The following is a 24,857-nucleotide window of genomic DNA, read 5'->3' as shown; positions in this document are numbered from 1 at the left end:
AGTATTTGGTGGTATTGTGATGAATATTACGTGTGAAGTTCACACATGCGAATTGGTGGTATTTGATGGTATTATGGTGATATTGTGGTAAATACCTTCACTATACCCACAATACCACAACAATACCACCAAATTTACATCTATTTTTTATTTGCACATAATACTTTTTCCATCTGAAGAGCCTATGTAACGAACAATCATGCATGACTTAACCAATAAGATAACTTTGAAAATGGTGGCAGCGATAAGCCTTTTACCTAAAATTAGCCCAATTATATCATTTAATCAACTCCCAATTGTTGGATATGGGCTCAAGCTCCCACTTTTTAGGAGTCATGAAACCCTATGCCTTTGATCTCGTCCTCCCCAAAACCACATACTTCAAAAGGACACCTTTTGTCATCCGACCGCTCAATCCAACAAAACGTGGTCTCTCCACTGCCCACCAAAGCTCTCGCACCCTATCCATCTATCCTCTCCCCCATCATTAACCCCGACAGAGCCAACTCCGAAAGCTGAAAATCACAAGTGGCTCCAATTTTTCTGCGCAGAAGAACGCAGTATAGGAAGTTATGGCGCAGTCCATGCTAATGTCTAGCTTCGGCGGCCACCTTGTGGACTGCAACAGAGACCCATTGCTTAGAACTCAAATCCGCCGACTTCGCCCTTCACCTCTCTCTCATCTCTTCCTTTCTCGGCCTTCTCCCTCGCAATCCACTTCACCTTCTTCCTATGCTCCTCCTCTTGCCGTCTTCAAGTCCAAAACTAAGGCTCCTTCTAGGAAGGTAAGATTAGAGTATTGAATTTGATACTGTATCAGAAATGTTAAGGGTTGTTCTTGACAGGTAGAGAAGGATAGGCCGAAGGTGGAAGATGGCATCTTTGGAACATCAGGTGGTATTGGTTTTACCAAGGCAAATGAGCTATTTGTTGGCCGAGTTGCCATGCTTGGTTTTGCAGTAAGTTGATTCTTTTTTGCTTAGCTTTAATGAGGTTTTTCTTTTTTGGCAAATAAGCTCTGGTTCTGATGCATTCATTTCTTTGAAGGCATCTCTTATAGGAGAAGGAATCACTGGGAAGGGAATACTGGCGCAGCTAAACTTAGAGACAGGAATACCAATTTATGAGGCTGAGCCACTCCTACTTTTCTTCATTCTCTTCACACTCCTTGGAGCAATAGGAGCTCTTGGCGACCGTGGAAGTTTCGTTGATGATCCTCCCACCGGGCTTGACAAAGCTGTCATTGCTCCAGGAAAGGGCTTTCGTTCTGCTCTTGGACTCAAGGAAGGAGGTACTAGACAAAAGGGGCATTTAGATACTGACCACACAATCGTTTTGTATTTACATATCAAAACTTCCATATTTACGTGCATACCACTCAAATCTTTCGTATCACACCAAAAACAAAAAAAGGAACTACTTTTATTTAGTTTTTAAGTGAAATACAACTTTTCAAGCGTAGGTTCATGACACCGGTGTTATAATTGTATATATCAAACTTTAGGTGTTAGATATGTAAATACAGAGGAATTGTTTGGTATGTACGCAAATTTCAAAAAAAAATAAACCAGTAGAATTTTATATAGTTGTAATATACGATGCATGAGTAGTATGTGAAGACAGAAAAAATTGTCTTTCAATTTGCTAAGTACTGTCTTACATTCTATGCAAAATTTGGTATATGCTATCTAAAGCCATGACTTCCCCTTCTTTTCTACACTACTTCTAATTATAATTTTTAGCCATACATCACTTGGAATCACGAAATAATAGAATCTCCAGACATATTTATTATATTTTACTTATGCTTGAAGATATGTGACTATTGTTTCTATGACTAAAAGTCTTAGTCATAACAATTTATATAAGGGCAATTTACATACGTAGAACCCAATTCTGATGCATTTTTGTATTTCGCATCTAAACCTTCATTTTAACAGGCCAAGCACCCAATTTTTTGCAATCACATCAAAAACAGCACTAATTTCACTTCTCCACATTAAAATCCACATTTTTATACATTGGGAATGTGTTTTCCCTTTAAATATGAAGGTATAGGTGTGAGATACGTAAATGCATGAGAATTTGTAAATTTCCGTTTATGAAAGTGTTCAAGTTTTTGGAAAAACATTTGGAGCTGCAATTTTAACTTATCTTATCCTTTTGAAGGCCCCCTCTTTGGATTCACAAAGGCGAATGAACTCTTTGTTGGGAGATTGGCGCAGCTGGGGATAGTCTTCTCTCTAATTGGCGAGATAATCACAGGAAAGGGAGCTCTTGCCCAGTTGAACATTGAGACAGGAGTGCCCCTCAATGAGCTCGAGCCACTTGTGCTCTTCAATGTCGTTTTCTTCTTTTTCGCTGCACTGAATCCTGGGAGTGGTAAGTTTGTCACTGATGAGGATGTGGAGTGAGAGGCTGAGACCTGTTATGATTGGGTGTATATCCTTACTTTGCTGGAAAAATGAAGGTTTATTTTCTGCAGTTAAGAGATGTCCTTGAGAGATAGAGTAGGATTTCTAAGTTCTATGTTCTTAGCAATTCAGTATTATCTCTGAGTTGCAGTATTATCTAGATGGAAGTGTTATTCAGATAATAGAATTATGGAGCAAATGTTTTGTGTTTTCTTCTTTTTTAATTACTATCTGTTTCTTAAGAGAATAATGATGTTTAGAATGAAATGATGAAAGCTTTGCATGATTGAATTTTTGCTCTTAAGCTTATTTTTTATAAAATGGTGAAACCTAATGTCTATCATCAAGCTTGGCTTGTATACTAGTTCATGGAGAATTTAGATTCAATTTAATACAACTTATAGTAACCTTCTACCATCAAGCATTAATTGAACTTCCTCTAATTTCTATAATGGTTTTATAAGCATTTGTCCCAAGCTAATGACATTAATTTTAGTTTATTTTACAACTATCTTTAAATATTCCATTGATCTTTCATAGATTTATCTTCAATTTTATGAATTATTCTATAGTGACTGGCTTAGTAAAGGCATCAACTTAATCTTTGATCTTCAAATAATATATTTGAATTTTCTTTTCCATGATTTAGTATCCAATGCAATGAAAATAAACATAAAAAAATTTCCTTCTTTGATGATGCATAGGCTTCCTTGTTAATGTCAATGCTGGTCTATTGTCTCCATAAAATTTCATGTGGAGTCACTTTAAGAACATTCAAACCTTTTAAATAGCTTGCTTAGCCATATTACACAGCACATGCATGAAGATACTGTAATCTATTCAGCTTCACAGCTAGAGGATAACAATTTGTGATCTTTGAACACCAAGTGAAGGAGATGCAACCAACTTAAAATGCAAAATCACATGTTTTTTTTCTATCCTTGTGATATCCAACACAATCACCATTCGAGAAAACAACGTGCTGATATTTATTAGAATGGGTGTATACTAATACACGAGTTGGTATACTTTTGATGCGACAAAAGTTCCTCTTAACTTCAAGTGTCTTGATCAACTTTCATATACAAAATATGTGGCCTTATACTTGTTACATATCTTAAATTTCAATTAAACTTTTGAAGTTGGGTCAATCCATTGTCTTCTTCTTTATTCTTTGATATTTTTATTTTATAATTTTCGCTCCATCCTGAATTTAAAATCTCTTTTTGGTAAGATTCTTGAACGATGAAAGCATCCTCCTTTTGCTTCAATTAAAATATCAATAGACAGATTTCCAATGTGTGCAATCATGAATTCTTGCACTATTGTTTGCTTGAACTTTCTGAACATAAATGGATTCTTACCTATATGTATAAGATCATCTCATTATAGTCGATGCATCCCTTGTACTTATATTAAGTTTACCACCATTAGTTCTTTGAACCTTTCAACTTTTTCTTTTGCATTTTTCATTAGTTTGTATATCCATTTGGCATCAATGAATTTTTGCCTAGCAAGAAAATAAGTAGAGTTTACTGGTCACTAAATAGCTTACTCATTCATATTATCTTCCATTGCTTTTGATTTTCATTCAAAGACTATAGTAAAGAGGTTAGAACTAGAGGTGGTGTAAGATTTTATAACTCTAAGGGTACTTGATTTTCATATTGAATTATTTTACTCTTGTTTTATCAATCACATGCTCTTTTTTTTTGTTGAACTTCATATTTTTACTTATTACAACTCTAAAGGTGTTAGAATCAAATATTTATATGCTTCAATCATGTTGCCCTTGGTCATTTTCTCATTTGATTCATGTTTTAAGAATGGTATTTATAAAATCATGCATGCTTGTACCACAAAAATATGTATAGATTTTCTAAGTTGAAAGCACAAGAATAAAATAAAAGCACAAAGAGGGCATCCATAAACTACACACAATTTTCCTCTAAATTCATTTAATTAGCATTACTTTATGCTAATAACATTGCAATGCCTTAGAAGAGAATTGCTTTCATAGCACTCACAAAGAATAGTATGTATGAATTTCCATGCTAGCGTGCACGAAGATAGCCAAATAAGTATCATAGTATAATACATAAAGATACAATAAAAATCTTTACAATACCTTATTGTAAGCTAAAAAATATTCACAATCATACGTAACACAATATGTGTAGAGTATGTGGTCAATGAAGACCCAACTCTTACAATCAGTATCGGGATGTAAGGGAATATATGCACTCCATGAACAAATTGATACTCATTCATATAATGCTTGTTTATATTTGTTTATTAATATAAAAAAGATTGTCATATAATAGAATAAGTTTAAAAATTGTTTGCTTGTTCACTCTATTCATGAACATGCTTGTTTTTTTAGCAAGTATTTGGCTAAGATAATGGCGTCTAAATACTCATTTGATGACTTATCATGTGTTATGATATCAATTTTTTATTATATATGTTAGTAGATATATATGTATGATGAAAAATAAATAATGCCAAATTTTTTAATCTATAAAATTGATACGCCACCAACAAATTTTCATCATCCGACATGAATCTCAAGACGATATTTTAAGAAGGAAACATTTAAATCTTGATAAAAAGTCTTTCAGAACTCCAATTTCAACAAGCTTATAGTCAAACTGACCGACTTGATGAGACAGACCTAATAATATGAAAACTAGCCCAATCCGAGTCAAATCAAGCTCAAATCAAGTCATTGAACAACACTTAGGTGATTTCCAGACACATTTGTAAGGTCAAACAGTTGTCGAATATGATAAGTTTATACTCGAATCAAGCGGCTCGATAAGAGGAATCCAACGAGCCCAAGATCACTTAATTTTGACATCATTAAGGCACTCAAATGTCCATTAAATGACATATGATCAAAGGAAGCTCTCTGGATCGTCCGATCAAAATGATTCATATTTCTACATTAATTGCACCCAAAACACTATAAATAAAAATCTATCTCTCTCATGAGAGAAAGCTGAAGTCTAGAGAGAGCCCGAGACATTGAGGAGAAGCTGCAGCTCAGCATCACCGCCGATCATTGTCAACCACCATCAACCTCCGTCGTCGACCACCGTCGACCGCAAAAAGCCACCACAGACATCCAACGACCACCACCGACCGTCGTCGACCACCTCCAACCGTCGTCAACCACTGTCAACCGTCATCAATCATCACTAACCAGACGCCGTCAGTCTACGTTGTAACCTAAAAAATATAATTACCTTTTTCCGTCTGTGGGACAAATGATTTCTTTAATCATCGATCATTAATGGATTTCCGCAATTGGGCCAGACCCGTGGTTTTTCCCTTACGGGTTTTGCACGTAAAAACTTCTGGAGTCTTCACCGCTTGTTTCCCTTTTATCTGCGTGTGTGCTGACTTTTGTACAACGCTAAGATAATAGTCTGTTACTCTACCACCGTGAATTTTCTAGCACGCATCAAAAATAATATTTGTCCAGCAACTAAGATATATGTTTAAATTATTAGCATCAAACATATAATTTATTAAAGTTGATTCAAGTTTAAGATTTTAAATCTTGAACACTTCGAACTCCATAATGTAGTGCTCAGCTCAACTCTACTCGTTTGCCACCCTAATTGTAGATAAGCTCACCAACTATAGCGACCTGGGTTCGAATTCCATAAATTCACAGCTTATCTTTCGAAAAAAATTATGCAACACAATTATATTCTCTTATCTAAAATTTCAATTTGATTTTTAATGAATAAGGCCAACACCAAGCAAAATTGATAGTGGTTTCGCGAAAATAAAAATGAATTAATTTTATTGTAATTTTAGTCTTTATTGAAAATGTATTTACAAAACTCAAACTATTAAAATATATTAATCTAATTTATATTTATTTGCATAATTGAAAAGTAACGGTTCCATGGTGTAGTGGTTAGCACTCCAGACTTTGAATCTGGCGACCTGGGTTCGAATCCCGGTGGGACCTTTTTATTGCTATAATTATAAGTCCAATGGCTTTTTAATTTTCGAAAATTATGATTGTACATTTAGCTATTTAGTTATTTTTCATGTTTATATACTTATTTTAGGAAATAATAGTTCAATAACTTTTATTTTAATTTGTTTGATAGATCTGGTTTGGTTAGAAATCCATAATATTATTTGTTAATTTACTCAATAATGATTCGATTATCATCATATAAATCAAGCTCAAATGATTAGAATGCAAATAAATGAAGCTTGAAGGTGAACCCAAAAACTCTACTCGGCTCATTTCACTTGTTATGGCTATAATTGATCCTCAACAAGTCGAGTATATGTTAGATTGGACTTGACTAGGTAATATTATAAATTGTTCATGTTTTACTTGAGCTTGTGTAAAGCTTTTACAAGTATGTTCAGGATTGACTTGTTTAATATCTTTTAATACTTAAATTTGATTTGTATTTGATTTGCTTATATCAACTAAACAAGTATTTATTTAGGTCTTTATATAAAATTTTCAAAAATAACATTACAAATCTAATCATTTTATACAAATTAAATAAAAATATTTATATTATAACTAATTTTTTTGCAATAAAAAAACATATTTAGGTTCTAATAATTTAATTTATTAAAATGAAAAAAATAAGAATGAATTGAAGAAGAATTTGCATTTGATTAGCTATAACATTTGATGCATTGGCATTTACATAGTCATCATACAACTCATGTAGTAACTTATGAGTAATTGTAACATGCAATAAGAAGATAAATATTAGACAAGGCAAATTTAATCAACTTCATTTTATTTTTGGAATCAAATACAACAAAAATAAAAATTAGAAGGTTATATTCATCATTTGTCAAACTTGATTTTCATGTTCATGGCCATTAACCACATATAGTCAATCACATTAGTAGAACTTTCATGAAACACATCTTTGATTTTCCAAAGGGTCATAAAGAAATAAATTTGAACTCAAATCCTAAAATAAAGTTATCATACATATAACAACAAAAATTAAATAAATAAGAAGACATAAAAATGAAATAAAAGATTTATGTCATTTGAATTGATATTAATAATTGTATCAAATAAACCCGAAAAAAGAGCAAACATCTTCTGCATTCCAATCTTTTTTTGCTAAATAGAATGTGGATGGATATCTGTATTGATTGTGAGGAAACACTTCTAAACTTCAACGCACATGAAAGTATAATAGATGTTACATTTCATCTAGTAAAATAAGGAAGTATTAACGTCATGTTTGGAAGTTGAAGTTGCTTGGAAATATCATTAAATATTTAATCTTGCACTCGGAGTTGAAATTAATTTTATATTTTCTTTCTCATTATGGATAATATTGCTTATCATAGAGAGTTAATCGTGAATTATAAGATTTAATATGTGTGCACACATTAAAAAGAAAAATCATTGAAAAGAAGCTTTTTCTGAAAGCTAATGCTATCTTTTTAAAGACTCGTTACTTCGTCATTTTATGAAGCATTTTCTACAATCAAACAAAAGACTTTGCTTTCAATTCGTCACTCTTTCACATTGTTATAAATAGAATAATAATTGTCATGAGCTCTAAGCAATGGATTAACATCAACCAAATTTAAGACCATCTTTCATAACTTCCATTATTCGTCAGTAAAATATCTAGAGATAAACATATATTGAATTATTTGTCCTAACTTCCATAAGATTGTTGTTATGCTTAACCTTTTAACTTAAGTTAACAGCCCTTGTAACATTTTCTTCTCGATCTCATAGCTGCTAATGCACTCTTGTTATGTCATTCCATGTGAAATCTTCTCATATTGTGGGTTAGAAGCCTTCATTAATGTGTAATACTTCATACTCTATAAATCGAAAGGTAACTCTATAAATTATCTAACGAGTCGAGTCGGGGTAGGGTTGAGCTTGGCTTGCTAGCTCATCGAGCTCAGTTCACGAACTAGTTATCGAGCCAAACTCGAGTCGGCTTGAATCACTTGCACCCCTACTCCAAGCCATGTAATGTATGGAGCTCAAAATGACCATACTGAGAACAATCATATACTTTAATGTAACAGAATCCTAGGTGATCTCACCCATGCGTGAACTTGGTAAGAGCCTGGTTGATATAAAGAGGTGCGACGCCTTAGACTCACAAGTCAATACATTAATGGGGAAGTTGAGGAGATTCCAATTGTGCTTGTTCCAATGTGTTCCTGAATCAGGCTACTTAAGATTCCATTAAACCGCATAAAAATCTTGATATGTGGCCAGAAAATAAGTATATTCATCAACAAAGAAAGCCATTAGCTTGAATAGTAGTATTATTAATATTCTGGTGAGTTTCATTTATTATAGGGTTGAGAAAATTTCTAAGGGTCTAAGATAAATGTTTTCTTTTTAAGAGTTTGCCTTTTTTTCTTATAATATTTTTGAGTTTTGAGAATTGTCTAAAGTTTTTGGTAATTTTCTCAGTTTTAGGGTCAAACGTGACTAATTCAACGGATACAATCATATGCATGCAACCTAAGACAAAGTAGTGACCGTAAATTAACAATTAACAAAATTTAACATAATGTATAGCACAAGATAATACAATTTACAGAAAGTAAGCTACAAAAATTTTGTTTTTTTTGAATTTTTCTAAAATCAAATTACAACACATTCTTTTATGCCACCTAAGACAAAGTAGTGACCCGTCTTTTAAGTGGGTAATAAAAATTCTTAGTTCATTCACCAAATTCTTCGAAATTTACTACTCCTTATTCTATTCCTAGTCATAAAAAACATTATAGTCTTATATTATATTTAAATCCCCTTAACCTTGGTTCACATTTCCTCATATGATTATAATCTTCCAATGACATTATTTCTATTCCACCAAGAATTTATTTGTTAACATATTTGTCTTCAAGTCTACGATCAATAGTCCTAGATCATAATTGATTTTAACATTTCAAGTTTACAACTAGAAAGTAAATTAAGTTTTTAAGATTAACACATCAACATGTCATAATTTGCTCTAAGAAATTTTCATGAAATGAACTAGATTTTGACATTACTAATTCAAAGAAGTAGGAAAACTAGTTTATAAAGATATGTTTTGAAAACATAATAGATTTTATTGAAAGAAAAGTCAAAGTTTACATAGATAAAGAAGAGATCAAACCTAGTTTGAATATCATTTTGTTCTAAGATTATTATCCCTTTTATGATGCACTGTTCTTCTTAACCTTCTCTCAAATATATGAACACAAAATAACATTCACATTCAGACATACAACATGATCTCCAAGCCTTCTCTTATGTTCCTCCAATGTCTCTCCTCATCAAAATTCTTTACTTTTGTTTCTAGAGAGTTCAAGCCCCATGTGTCAATTCATATTTTGTAAGCATTTTCATCGGATGAATCATCACCAAATCAAAAAAGCCATCTTAAGTTAGTGGGTAGCATCGGGATGCTAGCAAGGTGTCTCTGGGGCAATGACAATGGGCGCGACGCCTCTAGGTTTAGAGTTGCATTTCGTTAATATTATTCATCATTTTAAGTCTTCTCGTGTGACAACACTACATTGTGGGCACTTTGGCACTAGTCCCTAACACTAGGATACTTGAAGCCTGGCACTACAAGGTCCTACTCTTTATATTTCAGACATAGAAAGCCTAGGCGCTAGCCTTCTCTACTTAGCTTCATTTCTTCTAAGTGCTACATTTGTTCCAGTATACTGCACAAATACACAATATATATCCACATAAAATATAAAAATTTAAGAAAAAAACATGTATTAAATATACTATAATACTACATCATATTTTACACATATCATTAAACTAAATCTAAACGACTTAAACAAACTTCCATGGGGAATGTAGTTGCTTTGACCAAGCTTATAATCTTAGAAGGTTAATTAAATATTCAGTGTGTTATATACTAGCTTTTTTTGACACGTGGAATCAATGAGTCCATGTGATTCATTTTTAATTGTTGATAAATAAAGAATGATATGTTTGGTGAAATTCATTCTTTCAAAATTCTCAAATATATTGTATTAGTTAATATTGATGATGCTTCTTTTAAAGTTTTAAAAAAATAATAAAATGCACCAAGAAGACTGATATTTTCCATATATAATGAATTGTAAATATTGGTTTGATCTTACACTATAATAATAATTAACCGAGCATTCCTTGCGATGAAGATACAAATAGTTATTTATGTTATCATATGAGAGAATTGTATATAAATGATTGTCTATTTGCATGTTTCGAACAAATATAATATATATTATTTATTATAAAATGATTGTTAATAATTTCAAAATCAATAAAATTCAAAGGAGAAAATGTGTGTGAGATGAATGGGAAGAAATGATATATTATGACATTTAAAATGATATGAGAATATTATCTTGTTTGTTTATTATCTTGTAATGCCCCAACCCAAAAAACTAAATTTCAATGTACCCTTTCTAGTTAGAGGCATTAATCCTTGTTGTTTATAGTAGATTCATAGATGTTTCATATGTTTGTCTATCATACCCTTGCTACTTTATATTTTTTATATGTTTTATTTATTGCTTATAATGAAGTAGTCATCTTAATTTATTGTTGTAAAATTTCCTACATAATTAAATTAATCTTAATATTATGATACTTTCTTTTTCTGCACTTGTATGAATTTATATATGTCATATCACAAGTCTGCATGAAATAATATATTTCTTACAAATTATACCTGTGGAAAGTTTATTATGCTTGTGTGTAATGATTTGTAGATCGGTGAAATTCTTTGAGATATTGGCTAATCGAGTCGACAAGCTTACAGAGTGATAACTCAACAATAAATCACCGGGTTTCTTTGGTTTTCAATTGACCTTCCTGATTTCAAGTTGTTTATTAAAAGTGACTATATAAATATAAATGAAAACTAAATGGTAAAAACTTGATTCAGAATGATTTCATGTTTTCTTATGATAAGTAGTCTATTTTATATTCACAATATTGTTGTTGTCTAAGATGTTATATATTCACATAATAGTTGTCTCTATTTGTAATGCATACTATATGTCTACTTTCCCTTGTTAATGCTTTAATAAATAACTGTAATTTACTGAGTTTGTTTTTCGAACCCACTTCTTGATATTTTGCATAACAGGTTCTATTCAGACACCAACAAGATCATCTCCATCAAAGCAAGATTGACACTTTTAGATTTTCTATTATTGGTTTTTTCTTAAGTATTTGCTTTAGCTATTATGTTTTCCATTTAGGGTCTAGGAACTCGTTCCTTAGTCTTTTTAGTTTTGATTCGGTCAGTTTTCTGATTTCCTTCAGTTATATCAGTGGAATATTCATCATAAACAAAATGTATATTTTCTTATTTATTTGCATGAAATCTATCTTTAAGAATACAAAACATGTTCAATTCATTATATTATGTTCTGCATTATCAAAGTGTGTGACAATATAATGTTACATGAAGTTTAGAAGTATAAAGAATTTAAAAATTTTAATAAAATTAAAAAGTTAATTATTGAATCTAATCAAAACTCAACAATAGTTTCAAGTCTTTTAAAACTTGGAAAATTCTCTTGATCTTCAACACTAATTTTCTCCAATAACTAACATGCCACCAATTTGTGTGCTATGAACCATGAACATGAGCATGAGGACATACACATGACTTTACAAAAATACAACGATAAGTCATAATTATAAAAAGTAGAACACTACAAGTCATAAAAGTGTTATATATTTAATAAATTATTAATATGAAATATATTATTTTCTATTATTCTCTACTGAAAGATCACTTGATGAAATATTATATCATAAAAGAAACTTTTAAAGATAAAAAGAACCAAACACGACTAATAATAAAGAAAAAAATTATCGAAAAAACATTCATTCATATTCTATTATGTACTTTAAGTTCTTATAATGTCTCGTCATATCAGACATGCAATAGATACGTGTCTAGACATGTTTGAGTTGTGCCGACGTCCTATAAGGACATCAAGACCATTGAGAAGTGTATATGATTGACACCACACGTGCGACATTTTATTAAGAATATTTATTAATTTATTAAATTTATCCTTCAACTACAGAGCTTAAACTTTGAACTATGGGGAGGGCGGGAAATACTCTAAGGGCATTGGTGCAATTTTTAAAGCGTTCGCTGAGAGGTATAAAAGGAGGATGCCAATTTCACGCTTTAAACCGAAAGACCTGAAGCTTCTCTCGTTCTGTTCTCAGTCCATTCTTTCTACTGGGTTTGTCTGTAGGGTTTCAAATCTGCGATTCACCCGGTGAGAAGGTTCTTTTGGCTCAACATTCGACCTCTCATAAGCTAGTGGTTCAACTCCAGAAAAGGTTCTGAACCTTCGATGTCGGCGATTGATGGAAGCGCCAAGCGGAGAGGAAAGGATGGTGGATCTCTCAGATCGGAGAGGAAGAGGCGTGGTGAAGATGACTTCGATGATGATCTAGATCTCTCCAGGTTGGGTAAACAAGTTTTGTAACTTTGTGGTTAGGTCTCGATTTGATCAGGTTATTTATGCTTGAAACATCAATGGATTCGGGCATTTGCAGTGACATCAAGGGAATCATCTCGGCGTTACAACAGATAAAGGACAAAGCGCAAAAAGATGGACAGAAGAAGAATGAAGAGACGATCATGAGGTCCATTTTTCCTTGTATTTTGAACTCTTTTATTTGATTTTTGGGATATCGCTCTGTTTAAACTTTGCGGTGTTGGAATACTGGGATTGGGGGGAGGACTGATCAAGTATACTTTGTAGGATTTCTTCCAGGAAATCTTATCGAAACGTGCCTTTGGGAATTGAGATAGTACACTTGTGCACCGGATTTTATTGATGTTTTAATTGTATGAAGATTTTTTTTTTCATCGAGGCTGGGAACGTGTTTCTTGTTTTGTAGTAGGATTGAGTAGTTTATTTGATCTAGTAAATAAACAATTCATGATAAACTAAAATTTCCTTTTCAGTCTTTTTTTAAAGTGCTTTAAATTAGAAAGAACAACATTTTTTTAGTTGGATGGAATGTATACTTGCATATCGAGCATATATTCCATTTAATTCAAAAATGATTATTTTTATGACAAATAAACGTATTGTGAGTAGCCTAGTGGGAGATGTCCCTTTTTTGTCTTATAGATATGAAATATCGTGTTGCTGGTTATGATTTAGGCTAATTTATTTTGATAGTGTGGCATCGGAGATCAAGTCTATGATAGATGATACAAAGTCAAAGTTTGAAAAAGAAAGGTAATGACAACTACTTATATTTCATTAAATCCTTTTTACTCAGCATTATGGAGCAGAAAAGGCCAAGTTATTAGTTTATGCAAACAATAAGTTGGTTCGGTTTTTTTATTATCCTTGCTTTAATAGGAAAATTAGAGGTCTTTATGGTGCTTTTTATATTTATAACCAATTTTTGGCACATTTTTCTCATCTTTATTTTTATCTGGACCGTTTGATTGTCTCGAAATTTGTGCAAACCATTGTTTGGGTGTAGAATATCAATATTTTTTTCTATCCATTTTTAATTATATTAATCTTACATAATCATGCATAACAATTAAACCAAGCTTACAATTTTCTTAGGTTGATCAGCCTTCGCTATTTTGATCATAAATTTTTTGTCAGTTATCTAAAATCTATGTGCTTATATGTTCTGAAAAGCTAACAAAATTACCCATAGCTTTTATGTTGACAACTTCTCAAATTTTATCTATACAATAATGAAAACTTAAAAAAAATGAGAGTAAAATGCATTATCGTGACAATTTTTAATAAGATGATTACTCTTTAGTAAATTGATCAAACTTTCTTATTTATTATTCAAAATTTATGTTTGTATATTCTGTGAAAAGATAACAAAGTTCTCTACAACATTCATGTTGTTATTTTTTCCTATTTCAACCAATAAGATGGGTAAAATTCACAAAACACCGAGAGAGAAATTTTCAGTTTTGTACTTGGATGTTTTCCATAAAGCAACTTTACCATTTCATGACTATTTATTTTTAATTCAAGATAGTTTGTTTTCATATTCACTTTATAAATATATGCATAATAATTATGATAGAACTAATATTGTTGTTATGATTACTTTATATATATTATGATTCATTATCGCCGTTACGTCTTTTATTCAGTGTTCGACGAGCGATCTATATTTAGCAATTTTGACATATTCGCATAGTCCATTCAACAAACGGATGATGTTTCTGATGACTTTGGGTATAATCAAGGCATATTAATTGACCTCAATTTACATGTTGCTTCAACTATTGCCGTTCATTTTCTCACATTTGTTCTCAATTGAAGCGAAATTATTGTTGAGGCCAGCATCAAGATAAGGGTTGACCATTGACAAGATGTTGTAGCTACTGTTTTCCCCTCTATATTGTAGTAGTCTAAGGAAGACATTTTTCCTTACATGTCCAAGTTTTTTTCATTTTACCAGAAACAAAAAATAAGCAACGTCCATTCCTCTTGAGAAATTGAAGATATTTTTCCTTTTTTTCCCGGACGATAGCTTGTCTATCATTTCTCAATTTTCTTATCCTGTTTTGCAATGCTTCTTGTTGGGGGATCTCAAACCTGTCATTCGAAGGTTCTTTTTATAGTGGTAATAAAACTTGATTCAAAATTATCTAATTAATTACAAAATATGACAAAATTTAATAAAATCTCTTAAAGTTTAAAAAAAAATGTCATAACTAAGTATTTAACCATATATAATCTCAATCCAATATTTTCAATGAAAAGCAGATCATGTGAGAATGACTCCATGATAGTAATCATTGCTTTGGTAAGTTTTGGTTCCGTCCATCCTGCCTTTGGTAAGCAGGCTTCATATGGTGATCTCGTGCTCTTTGGTATTAAGATGGCACTGTGTTAGATATGTTGCTTTACACATGTTGCTTTTGGTTGGAAAGCCATGGAGGAGGTGCACATCCAGTTAAAACAATTTACCTTTCAGTTAAAACAATTTACCTTTCTCACTTAATTAAATTCCATACTTTTTAGTATTAAAGCTAACACTGCCTTGCATGATCAGGCAAGTTTTTCTTAAGGCTCTTTCCAAGTGTTCTAAAGAGGTATTCATTTTGATGCTTCAAATTATTGATCAGATCGCACAATATTACTTGACAAATTTAGCAGATTTAGATATTTACATTCTTGAGTTTCAGTATGAGAGCTCTTTGAAGAGCGAATACAACAACTTTCAGGCAGCATACCAAAAGTTCTCGAACGAGAAAGCGGGCCATCTACAGATATTCAAAGGAAGTTGCCAATCCTCTTCTCGTTCTATAAAATTGTTTCTGCTTGCATGGTTTTGTCTTAGCTTAGTTTTAAAAACTGAGTTTAATAGGAGCACACTGATAACAGAACGGTTTGCTTAGCTTTATAACTTGTTAACTGATCATAATGATGCCAATTATGTCCTTGTGCCGAGATATATAAGGGAATACTTGTTTTTATTTTGTGAATACTTTGTTCACGAAAAATTCTCTGAACTTCTTCCTTGTAATTGAACCATTTTACAAGTGTTTAAAAAAGCATCATATGTCTTAAACGTGTAATAAAATTAGCTGCTCAATTAATCAGTAACCTCAGAATTTTGTGCACATTGGCCAGGTATCTAGGGCAGATAAGGTTATGTTTTTTTCTTTTACCTTTTTTTTAGGTTGTCCGCGTAAATGAAGAACAAGTTGAATGTGTATTTGTCTTTTCTTTTCATAATAGTTTTGGAAACAATCAAAACACTTACTATGGTGTTTTTAGAATTTCTTGAGACGTTCATTTGCTTTTGAAATCAAAAAATTGATGCAGTGAATTAAACGTATTTTCTAACATATGCAGTTATATTTGGAAAATAAAAAACCTAAGACAAAAAAACCGAACCAAAAATGCCTGTAGTTGTTTGGAATTAATTTTTTAATTTTTAAATATTTTTTTTCAAATATATATTTGATTTTCTTAATTGTTTTTTAATTTTTGAAAACAAATTTACTTAGATTGGGAAACACTGAAAATATTCTTCAAGTCTGTTTCCTTTTTTTTCTTTTTTTTCCTTTTTTGATGTGACAACCACCTTAGCACTTCCGCTTTATTGGCCTCTGCCATTAATGACACTACAACTTATTGCGATTGTCAGTGGCCACCATCAACACAGGTTTGCCGCCTTGCTGCCTTGCTTCATAAATCAACTTATGCAATATTAAATAAAATTAAACAAACTTATAATGTGTAAATTAAAATATAAAAAGATAGTACGATCTCGATGGTCCCTTAACAACTACACCATACTACAATCTTCCATACCTGTAAAACCTATCGTGAATCTTCACATTATCACGTATTGCTAGCTACGAAGACCTAGGCATAGCTGATAAACTGAATTCAAAATTTTTTTATTTGAATAGCTTTTCAGTCGCTTGAAACTTCGTAGAAGTAATCAACCTAATTTATAATCCGATCCTTCGAGTCTGGGCGTTTATTTTCTCCAGACTAATCCGTTTCAACTAAAAGGCTACTTGCTGATTCCTTCCAAGTTCAGCAAAGATCTGAAGCTCGATGCTCTGCATATCTCTTCCGCTTCTTCTCGCTGTCGCGATTCGTCTCCAAGAGTTTCGGTTGGGTAGAATAGGCTTTATATTAATTATATACACATTGTATTATGTCCTTTCTATCCCTGAGTTATTTACAAATATGTCACAGCTTACTTATAAAAGCCTAGGTTATTTTTATGAAATTTGATGAATGATTAAATAAAGCTACACTTATCTGTTCTTCGTGCTTCTTTCTATCAACTCCTTCCTCTTCTGTTCTGCTCTTCTTCTCATATGGCATTAGAGCCTGCTACCTTTCACAAGGTGGATTCACCTGTGTCTATAGCCACGCAAGATCAACAACAGAGCAATGCCTCCTTCAATCAAATCAAGGAGGTCAATATTCCAAGTTCTCTAAAGTTCTTGATGAGCCATGTCAAGAATGTGGTTACTGCTTCCCTCACAGAGGTTAATTACTTTGTATGGAAGGAGCAAATCGTTAAACTTCTCACCGCAAATGGATATGAATCTTTTCTTGATAGCAACACCCAATCCCATCAAGATTCTTACTCACTGAAAGCAGCACTCAACAAGAAAACCCAGCCTACCTCCTCTGGCATATCATAGGCAAAAATCTTCCTGCAGTCATTCTTTTTACCATCTCCCCTTCTATTCCTCCCTACTTGCTTCATCTCAACACCACTGCTGAAATTGGGAATAACCAAATAATTTCAGTCCACAGATCGATCCAAAGCCATTCAATTGAAGAATGAACTCCACACTGTTACGATGGGAACTATATGACGCAATATCTTACGGTGATCAAAAACCTAGTGGATGACATAGCTGCGCTGGGCTCAACGGTGGACACAGAATATATCATCTATACACCCTTAATGGGTTGCGTCCCAGGTACCAAGGTTTCAAGACCGCAATTCGCACATCTCTCAACCCAATCAAGTTGGAAAATTTTCATGCTCTCCTTCACAGTGAAGAGTGTAATATTGCCAATGAATCAATCAACAACACTCAACACACAACTTTGCCGACTTACAGAAACTGGGGGGCCTCAACCTTCAAGAAGTTCAACCAAGAACTTCACCAACATAAAGATTACTAACAACAACAGCCAACAAAAATTAAAATCTGTCGTCATATGTCAAATTTGTTCAAAAAAATATCACTCTACCATTCAATGCTAGCACAGGACTACTTTACAGTACAAATCTCCTCCCACTGATTCCACCACAACACTCAACACACAATTACAATCACAAGATTGGGTACTGGACTCCGGAGCTACAACCCAGTTCACGCTCCACATTACTAACCTTCAACAACAAGCTCCCTATCAAGTGACCGATCAAGTTACTGTTGGAAATAGTCAGAATACAAATATCAAGCATATTGGTAAGGTTATTCTTCTCACTCCATACAACAGCAAGTTACTTCTTTCCCCTCTTTTTCATGCTCCTCAATTGTCACATAATCTCATTTCAGTTCACCAACTCAATAAGGACAATAATTGTCAAGTTATTTTCAATATTAGTGGGTTCAAAATCCAGGACCTGAGAACCATAAAAACTGTTTCAACTGGAGCTGCTGATTAAGGATTGTATCTCATAACTGCACTTCATACTATCAAATGTCTAATATTTGACATCAGCGATTTGGCCATCCACATCACAATACTACTTCTAAGCTTTTTGATATGATACATTCCGACACTTGGGGACCGTTTTCCTCCCCCTCTTTTGAAGGCTATCACTATTATGTGACTTTTATTGACTCATTTTCTCGTTATTGCTGGTGTATACGATTAAAATATAAATCTGAAATCACATCTCATTTCATTGTTTTTCACAGTATGATAAAAAATCATTTCAACAAAACAAAAACATATTTAAACTGATGTAGGAGGAGAGTATGTGTCCAACGAACTAAACACATATCTTCTTCAATATGGCATTACTCGTCAACTAAGTTGTCCTTACACCCCCAAGCAAAAAGGCATTGCCGAAAGAGACAACTCGCACTTTTTTAAACACAACTCACTTACCCATCTATTTTTGGATGGATGCACTTCACACTGCCACTTATCTCATAAATCGACTACCTTTCAGTAATATATTTAACAAATCCCCTTGTTAAATACTTTATCACAAACTTTGTGAATATCAACATCTATGAACCTTTGGTTGCTTATGTTTTTCGCCGCAACATCATACCATGCAAAACAAATTCTCTCCCAAAGAAGCTATAGCCCTCAACACAAAGGTTATGGTTGCTTTGATATGCAGGCTAAAAAAATTATCATATCAAGGCATGTACATTTCATTGAAAACATTTTTTCTTATAAAATCCAATCCACTTTACAGCCCTCTACTAGTTCCACAACACCTCCCTCACAACCATACTCATTTTTACTTCCCACTTCTACTGTTACTTCCCTTACTCCCGCCTCTACTACTTCTGTCATCATCCCTACACCACAAGCTAATGCTCCCTGCTCAAACTCTACCCAACACATCAGTAACTCCCCAAATACTATTCCCCCTTCTAATTCACCCCATGCAACCTCTCTCTCATCTCTCCCCGACTCTGAACAATCCTCACAACCTCAACTCTCTGCTCGTTCACCAATTGTTTCAAAACCCCATCCCATGGTTACCAAGAGTCAAATCGACAACTAAAAAAATAAAAAAAATATTTGATTTACAACACCACCTTTCTTCTTCTGATGATCCTATCAGTTACAACAAAGCCATAAAACATGCTCGCTAGCGGCAAGCCATGTCCGAAGATTTCCTTGCTTTACAACAACAAGGAACCTAGGATCTTTTACTAGTAATTTCACATCAACAATTATTAGGAAGCAAATGGACGTTCAAAACAAAGTATCATTTTGATGGTTTCATAGCACGATATAAAGCACGACTGGTAGGTCAGAGATTCTCTAAAAAAAAAAAGGTATTGACTACTATGAAACATTTAGTCCAGTTGCTAAATTTCCAACTACTAGAATGATTTTTGCCCTTGCCCTTACAAATAAGTACAAAATTCAGCAATTGAACATCTCTAATGTTTTTCTTCACAACAAACTGGAGGATACTGTTTTTAGTATTCCACTTTTTGCAATTTACTCTATAATCAAAAGTTCACACCAAATAAATCAGATCATTCTTTACTCATTTATAAATGCAATGACATAAGAATGTTCCTGTTAGTATACGTTGATGATATTTTAATCACTGGAAATTCCTCAATCGTTATAAGTACTGTAATTCATAACCTGAGCAGACAATTCAACTTAAAACAACTGAGGGCTATTTCTCAATTTGTAGGATTAAATACCCAACATACTAAAACAGATTATTTTCTCAACCAAACTTCATATTTAGTGGATCTTCTAGATAAAACAAACATGCATAATGTCAGACGAGTTCTTACTTCTCTTTCCAAATACTTATCATAAACATTGACACAACCTCTCCAATTAATGAATCACTAGAGTTCAGACAAATTATTGGATCACTCCAATATTTGATTGTAACTTAGCCCGATATCACCTTCACGGTGAACTACTTAAGCCAGTATATGCATATCCACACTGGTTTACATTTCCAGCAATTAAAAAGGCTACTACGATATTTAAAAAGCACGATCAACTATGGATTACCTATTAATCCCTTTGTTTTTTCACTAATTGCATATGTTGATGCCAACTGAGCTAGTGACTAAAAAGATCGCAAGTTTACTTCAGTGTTCTGTGCTTGCCTCGGATCAACCCTCATTTCCTGTTTTGCGAAAAAATACAACCCACTGTAGCCCGTTCATCGCCTGAGGCAGAATACGGAGCTTTAGCCACTATCACCATAGAAATTATATGGCTTCACACACTTTTATAAGAATTAACGGATCAACAAATTCCTACAACCACTATCTACAGTGATAGTCTCTTTGCTGTTGCCCTTGAACATAATCCCGTATTTCACGCCAGAACAAAGCATATCGAAATGGACTACCATTTTATAAGAGATCACATAAAACTCCAGAAGATTCAACTAAACCATGTTCTCACCGAAGATCAAATTGCGGATATCATTGCAAAGCCGCTTCCTATCAAATGACATCAAGACCTTACTCGGAATCTGACGATCCGAACCTCAGATCATCAATTTGAAGGGGGACAAAAGGCTACTTACCTGATTCCTTCCAAGTTCAGCAATGATCTGAAGTTTTGGATGCTTTGCAGATCTCTTCCGCCTCTTCTCGCTATCCTGATTCGTCTCCAAGGGTTTTGGCTAAGTAGAATAGGCTTTATATTAGTTATATACACAGTATATTATGTCTTTCTACCCCTGGGTTATTTACAAGAATGCAACAGCTTACTTAAATAAACCGCATATTATTCTTATGTAATTTGAGATGAATGATTAAATAAAACTTCACTTATGCGTTATTCGTGCTGCTTTCTATCAACCTTTTCTTCCTCTTTCTGTTCTATTCTTCTCATATCAACTACCTTTTCTGACAGAAAACACGGAGTTTTTTTTCCAAAAAATTGTTTCGATTACAATCTCTATTTCGTACAGTGATATTAACAACTAGTAGTGGATTGTTACTTTTTATGTGCTTTAGCAGATATATTTTCAAAATATGAACTGGATAAGGAGAAGTTGTTGTCACGCTATGAGCAGATGAGTACGTTGTACGAAGTTTTCTTCCCTGAGTTGAACTATTAAAATGCCACTAGTCTAAATCCTTGGCTTTGGCGTTATTTTTTACTTATTTAGGAAAGAAAGAGAAGGCTGCGCTGGCTGAACTTGAGAGGGCCTTCACTACCAAGATAGCGAGTGCGGAAGAGGCTCTGAAAAGAAAGAAGCAGGTGATTTTCTTCTTCTTTTGGCTTTGTTTTGTTTGATGGAAATAAAAGAGAGGAAATGGAAATTGAAATGTTAAACCAATGGCGTTGAAATTGATTTTTATAGTGATTTTGATTTGGAAGATTTAATTGAGTTTCATTGAAACTGATCCAAATTTTGTTTATATTTTCAGATTTGATAGCATTTTGAGTCTTGGTTAAGCTTCTGCATAATTTCGGGTGAAACTCACAAGTTTCACCTCAAATGTTTCTGTTGAAACTTCACATAAATTCACAAGTGCTCGTTAAAATTATGGTTATGTATTTCATAATTTAATTCTAATTAAATAATTCCAATGTTCTCATACTTTAAATCTTTCTTTTTATAACTAACTTTAATAAAAGAGTGACTGAAATCATATTGAAATTGAAGCCCTAACTGGCGAAAATATTGAAACAGAAAAAATCATACAAGGTGCCCAAAACCAGCATCATGTTTAAAACGTTAATTTTAAAACCATAGATTCAACTTATGTTATGTCAAGAAAGGCAGAGATAGACCTAAAATACTTGGGCATATTGTATAAAAAAGATCTTAATATGCTAAAATTAAATGAAAATATGACACTCAATATGATACAATGGAGAAAAAAAATTCATGTAACCTGACCCCACTTAGTGGGATAAAAGATTACTGTTGTTTTGTTTTTTAATTGAGGAGAATCTGATTAAATATTTTGTCTTTTTTTGTAGTCGAAAGATAAATTGAATTGTAATTTGATAAATTTTTCATCATATATTTACTCGGGATTGAGAAACGTTTTGTCCATGTGAAAAACACTTGTCCATATTTCATAAGTAAAACCAATTAACTAAGATCATCAGAACCAAAAAAATTAATATGAATCTGTGAAAACCAAACAGAACATATTAGTCAGCTGAACATCTTTCAGTGCGAGACAGAATCCCTAAATTCATGCTATGAGATAGTGTTTTTATCATTTTTTAAAATAGGCAATTTGTCTTTTGCGATAGTGTTAACATTTGTTTCAATTAGAATAGTTTATACATTTGAAGCTAATTCATTTATCGTAATAGAATGAAATCTAGATCTTTTTTTTTTCTGGAATTTGTTCCCAACTTTTATTTTATTTTATTTTATTTCTAGACCAGATTGCTCTGAACTAATCTTCCACCCTTATGATTTACAGGATGACAAATCCTTCAGCTTCTTGCGAAAGTCGCTTGGTTCTTTTCTGGAGGTTGCTTCAGATGATGATTAAGCATCTAATTGTTTCTCAGATAATTTTTTTTTTATTCTTCATAAGTTTAGAAAACCAAAAACTTCTCTATACCAGGCAAAGCATATGAGTCTATCTTTTTTTTTTTTTTCTTCGCTTTGTTGAGTCCTCTGATCTGAGACTGTATCAAGTATTGGTCTTAGCCTTTACTTTGCAGCACTGTTTTGTGCTGCTTTCCTTATAATCCTTAGGCTCTGTTTATTGGTTATGAGTTTCATGGATTAATATGAGCTTTTTCAAGTCTTTCTTCATCTCCTTTCACTCAAATTTTAAGCGTTCAAAGAAAAAAAAAATTTATGATATCTGAGGAAGTAACTCCAGATTTATTTTGCATTTGTTATTTTTTCTCATTTTTTAAAGTTAACTCCAGGTTTGGGGAGGGTAAATATTTATAGTGGTGATAGCTAGCAAGGTTTTTAAACTGAATAGAATGGTATTTTTCAGTTAAGGAAGCCTTAAATTAAGGAAATTGTTTGTTTTCCATGTTTTGGCTCCAAATTATTTATTTCACATGTGTTCTGCCATTCACGTTGTGTCATCAGGCGGCAAGCTCTTAATGAAGTGAAGATTGGAAGTTGCAAACGGTTTTTTATCTTTAAAACGTCAAAATTTGAGCAAGAATGCATTATGTAAAAACTTAATAATTAGTGTCTTAGTTTCTTAAAGTTTCTCCCAAATGCTTTTAATTTGAACTGAAATATTCGGTGCTCCACATCGCCATCCTAACTATTCGCACTAATTTCTACACATTATTATGAGGCCCCACTACATACGCAGGGACCTCCGTCTGTACATATGCAGGGCTTGCGAACTGACTCAAGCTTGGCTTGTTATCAGGTTCATGAGTTGAGCGTATCAAACCATGAGCTCAAGCTCGAGCTCAATCTTGAGGTCGTTTTTTAGAAGAGCTTGAGCTCGAGCTCATCCTAGCTCGACTGGTTGGCTTGCAATCCGACTTGATTTTGATGTATTTTTTGGTAAGTTGTCGTTGCATCCCCCTCCTCCTCCAGCCACCAATACCATCAAGTTTGAGCACGCTGAATTATTAGTTTGAGATTACGAGCCGGTTGCTATCACTACGAGCTCACAATTTGGCAAACGAGCCAAGCTCAACAATGACATGGCTCCAACTTGACTTGACTCGACTCGTTTACACCCCTACATATGTTCACTTTATGTAATATTTTTTCATGTGCATGTGAGACCTGTGTGAGGGAGAGCGGGCGGCCAACACCATCCATAGATGTTGTCATCAAACATCTTGTGATTCGGTGAACTAGCATAACAGAACACAAAATTTAAATTTAAATTATTCTATGATTCATTAACTTATTTAATTTAAATTAATATTTATGAATTTCTATTATTTACAATTAATATTAAAAAAATTTAAATTAATATTAATTATTATTTTTATGATATGAAGCATATATTTTTAATTACTTAAGATTAGATTTGATTTCAAAGATTTAAACTTTATTCAGTTTTTTGTGTAACTTCTTAAAAAGTAATTTTTGGTTTATATTTTGATCTGTTGATGAGTGAGTTTAGTTTAAGGTGTCAGTCATAATATGACTCTCTGCTTAGGAATAATATTACGTGTGTTTGCACGGAAAGTACATCAATGGTGCTGATCAACATGGACAAAAAAAAATCCAAACACCTCTTGTATCTCCATCGTTCGACATACATGCACCGATTGTGC

At 32.9% G+C, this 24,857-nt stretch overlaps 2 protein-coding genes and 1 non-coding gene across 3 annotated transcripts; all 3 read left to right on the top strand.

The window, feature by feature from the left end:
* Window positions 1-414: 414 nt before the first annotated feature.
* On the top strand, window positions 415-2,641 carry LOC110028411 (photosystem II 22 kDa protein, chloroplastic). Its single transcript, XM_020730247.1, has 4 exons — window positions 415-785; window positions 846-959; window positions 1,048-1,291; window positions 2,170-2,641. Exons 1-4 carry the CDS (start codon window positions 573-575, stop codon window positions 2,412-2,414), a joined length of 816 nt encoding a protein of 271 aa, XP_020585906.1. The 5' UTR covers window positions 415-572; the 3' UTR covers window positions 2,415-2,641.
* A 3,686-nt stretch (window positions 2,642-6,327) lies between these two features.
* On the top strand, window positions 6,328-6,399 carry TRNAQ-UUG. Its single transcript has one exon. It is a non-coding gene; the product is annotated as a tRNA-Gln (tRNA).
* Window positions 6,400-12,635: 6,236 nt separating this feature from the next.
* LOC110018079 lies at window positions 12,636-23,231 on the top strand. Its single transcript, XM_020715304.1, has 8 exons — window positions 12,636-12,901; window positions 12,994-13,083; window positions 13,629-13,688; window positions 15,493-15,532; window positions 15,626-15,719; window positions 21,632-21,691; window positions 21,784-21,875; window positions 23,063-23,231. Exons 1-8 carry the CDS (start codon window positions 12,789-12,791, stop codon window positions 23,132-23,134), a joined length of 621 nt encoding a protein of 206 aa, XP_020570963.1. The 5' UTR covers window positions 12,636-12,788; the 3' UTR covers window positions 23,135-23,231.
* Window positions 23,232-24,857: the final 1,626 nt, after the last annotated feature.

The sequence above is a fragment of the Phalaenopsis equestris genome, unplaced genomic scaffold (genome assembly GCF_001263595.1).
Source record: "Phalaenopsis equestris unplaced genomic scaffold, ASM126359v1 Scaffold000002, whole genome shotgun sequence".
NCBI classification, from domain to species: domain Eukaryota; kingdom Viridiplantae; phylum Streptophyta; class Magnoliopsida; order Asparagales; family Orchidaceae; genus Phalaenopsis; species Phalaenopsis equestris.
This window is presented reverse-complemented; position numbering and strand designations above follow the sequence as displayed.

Bases quoted from the DNA above. Each gene is read 5' to 3' on its own strand.
- LOC110028411 (XM_020730247.1), top strand. From the start codon at position 573: ATGGCGCAGTCCATGCTAATGTCTAGCTTCGGCGGCCACCTTGTGGAC. The intron at 960-1,047 runs GTAAGTTGATTC...ATTTCTTTGAAG, and splicing joins TTGCCATGCTTGGTTTTGCA to GCATCTCTTATAGGAGAAGG. The intron at 1,292-2,169 runs GTACTAGACAAA...ATCCTTTTGAAG, and splicing joins TCTTGGACTCAAGGAAGGAG to GCCCCCTCTTTGGATTCACA.
- LOC110018079 (XM_020715304.1), top strand. From the start codon at position 12,789: ATGTCGGCGATTGATGGAAGCGCCAAGCGGAGAGGAAAGGATGGTGGA. The intron at 12,902-12,993 runs GTTGGGTAAACA...GGGCATTTGCAG, and splicing joins GATGATCTAGATCTCTCCAG to TGACATCAAGGGAATCATCT. The intron at 13,689-15,492 runs GTAATGACAACT...TTGCATGATCAG, and splicing joins TCAAAGTTTGAAAAAGAAAG to GCAAGTTTTTCTTAAGGCTC.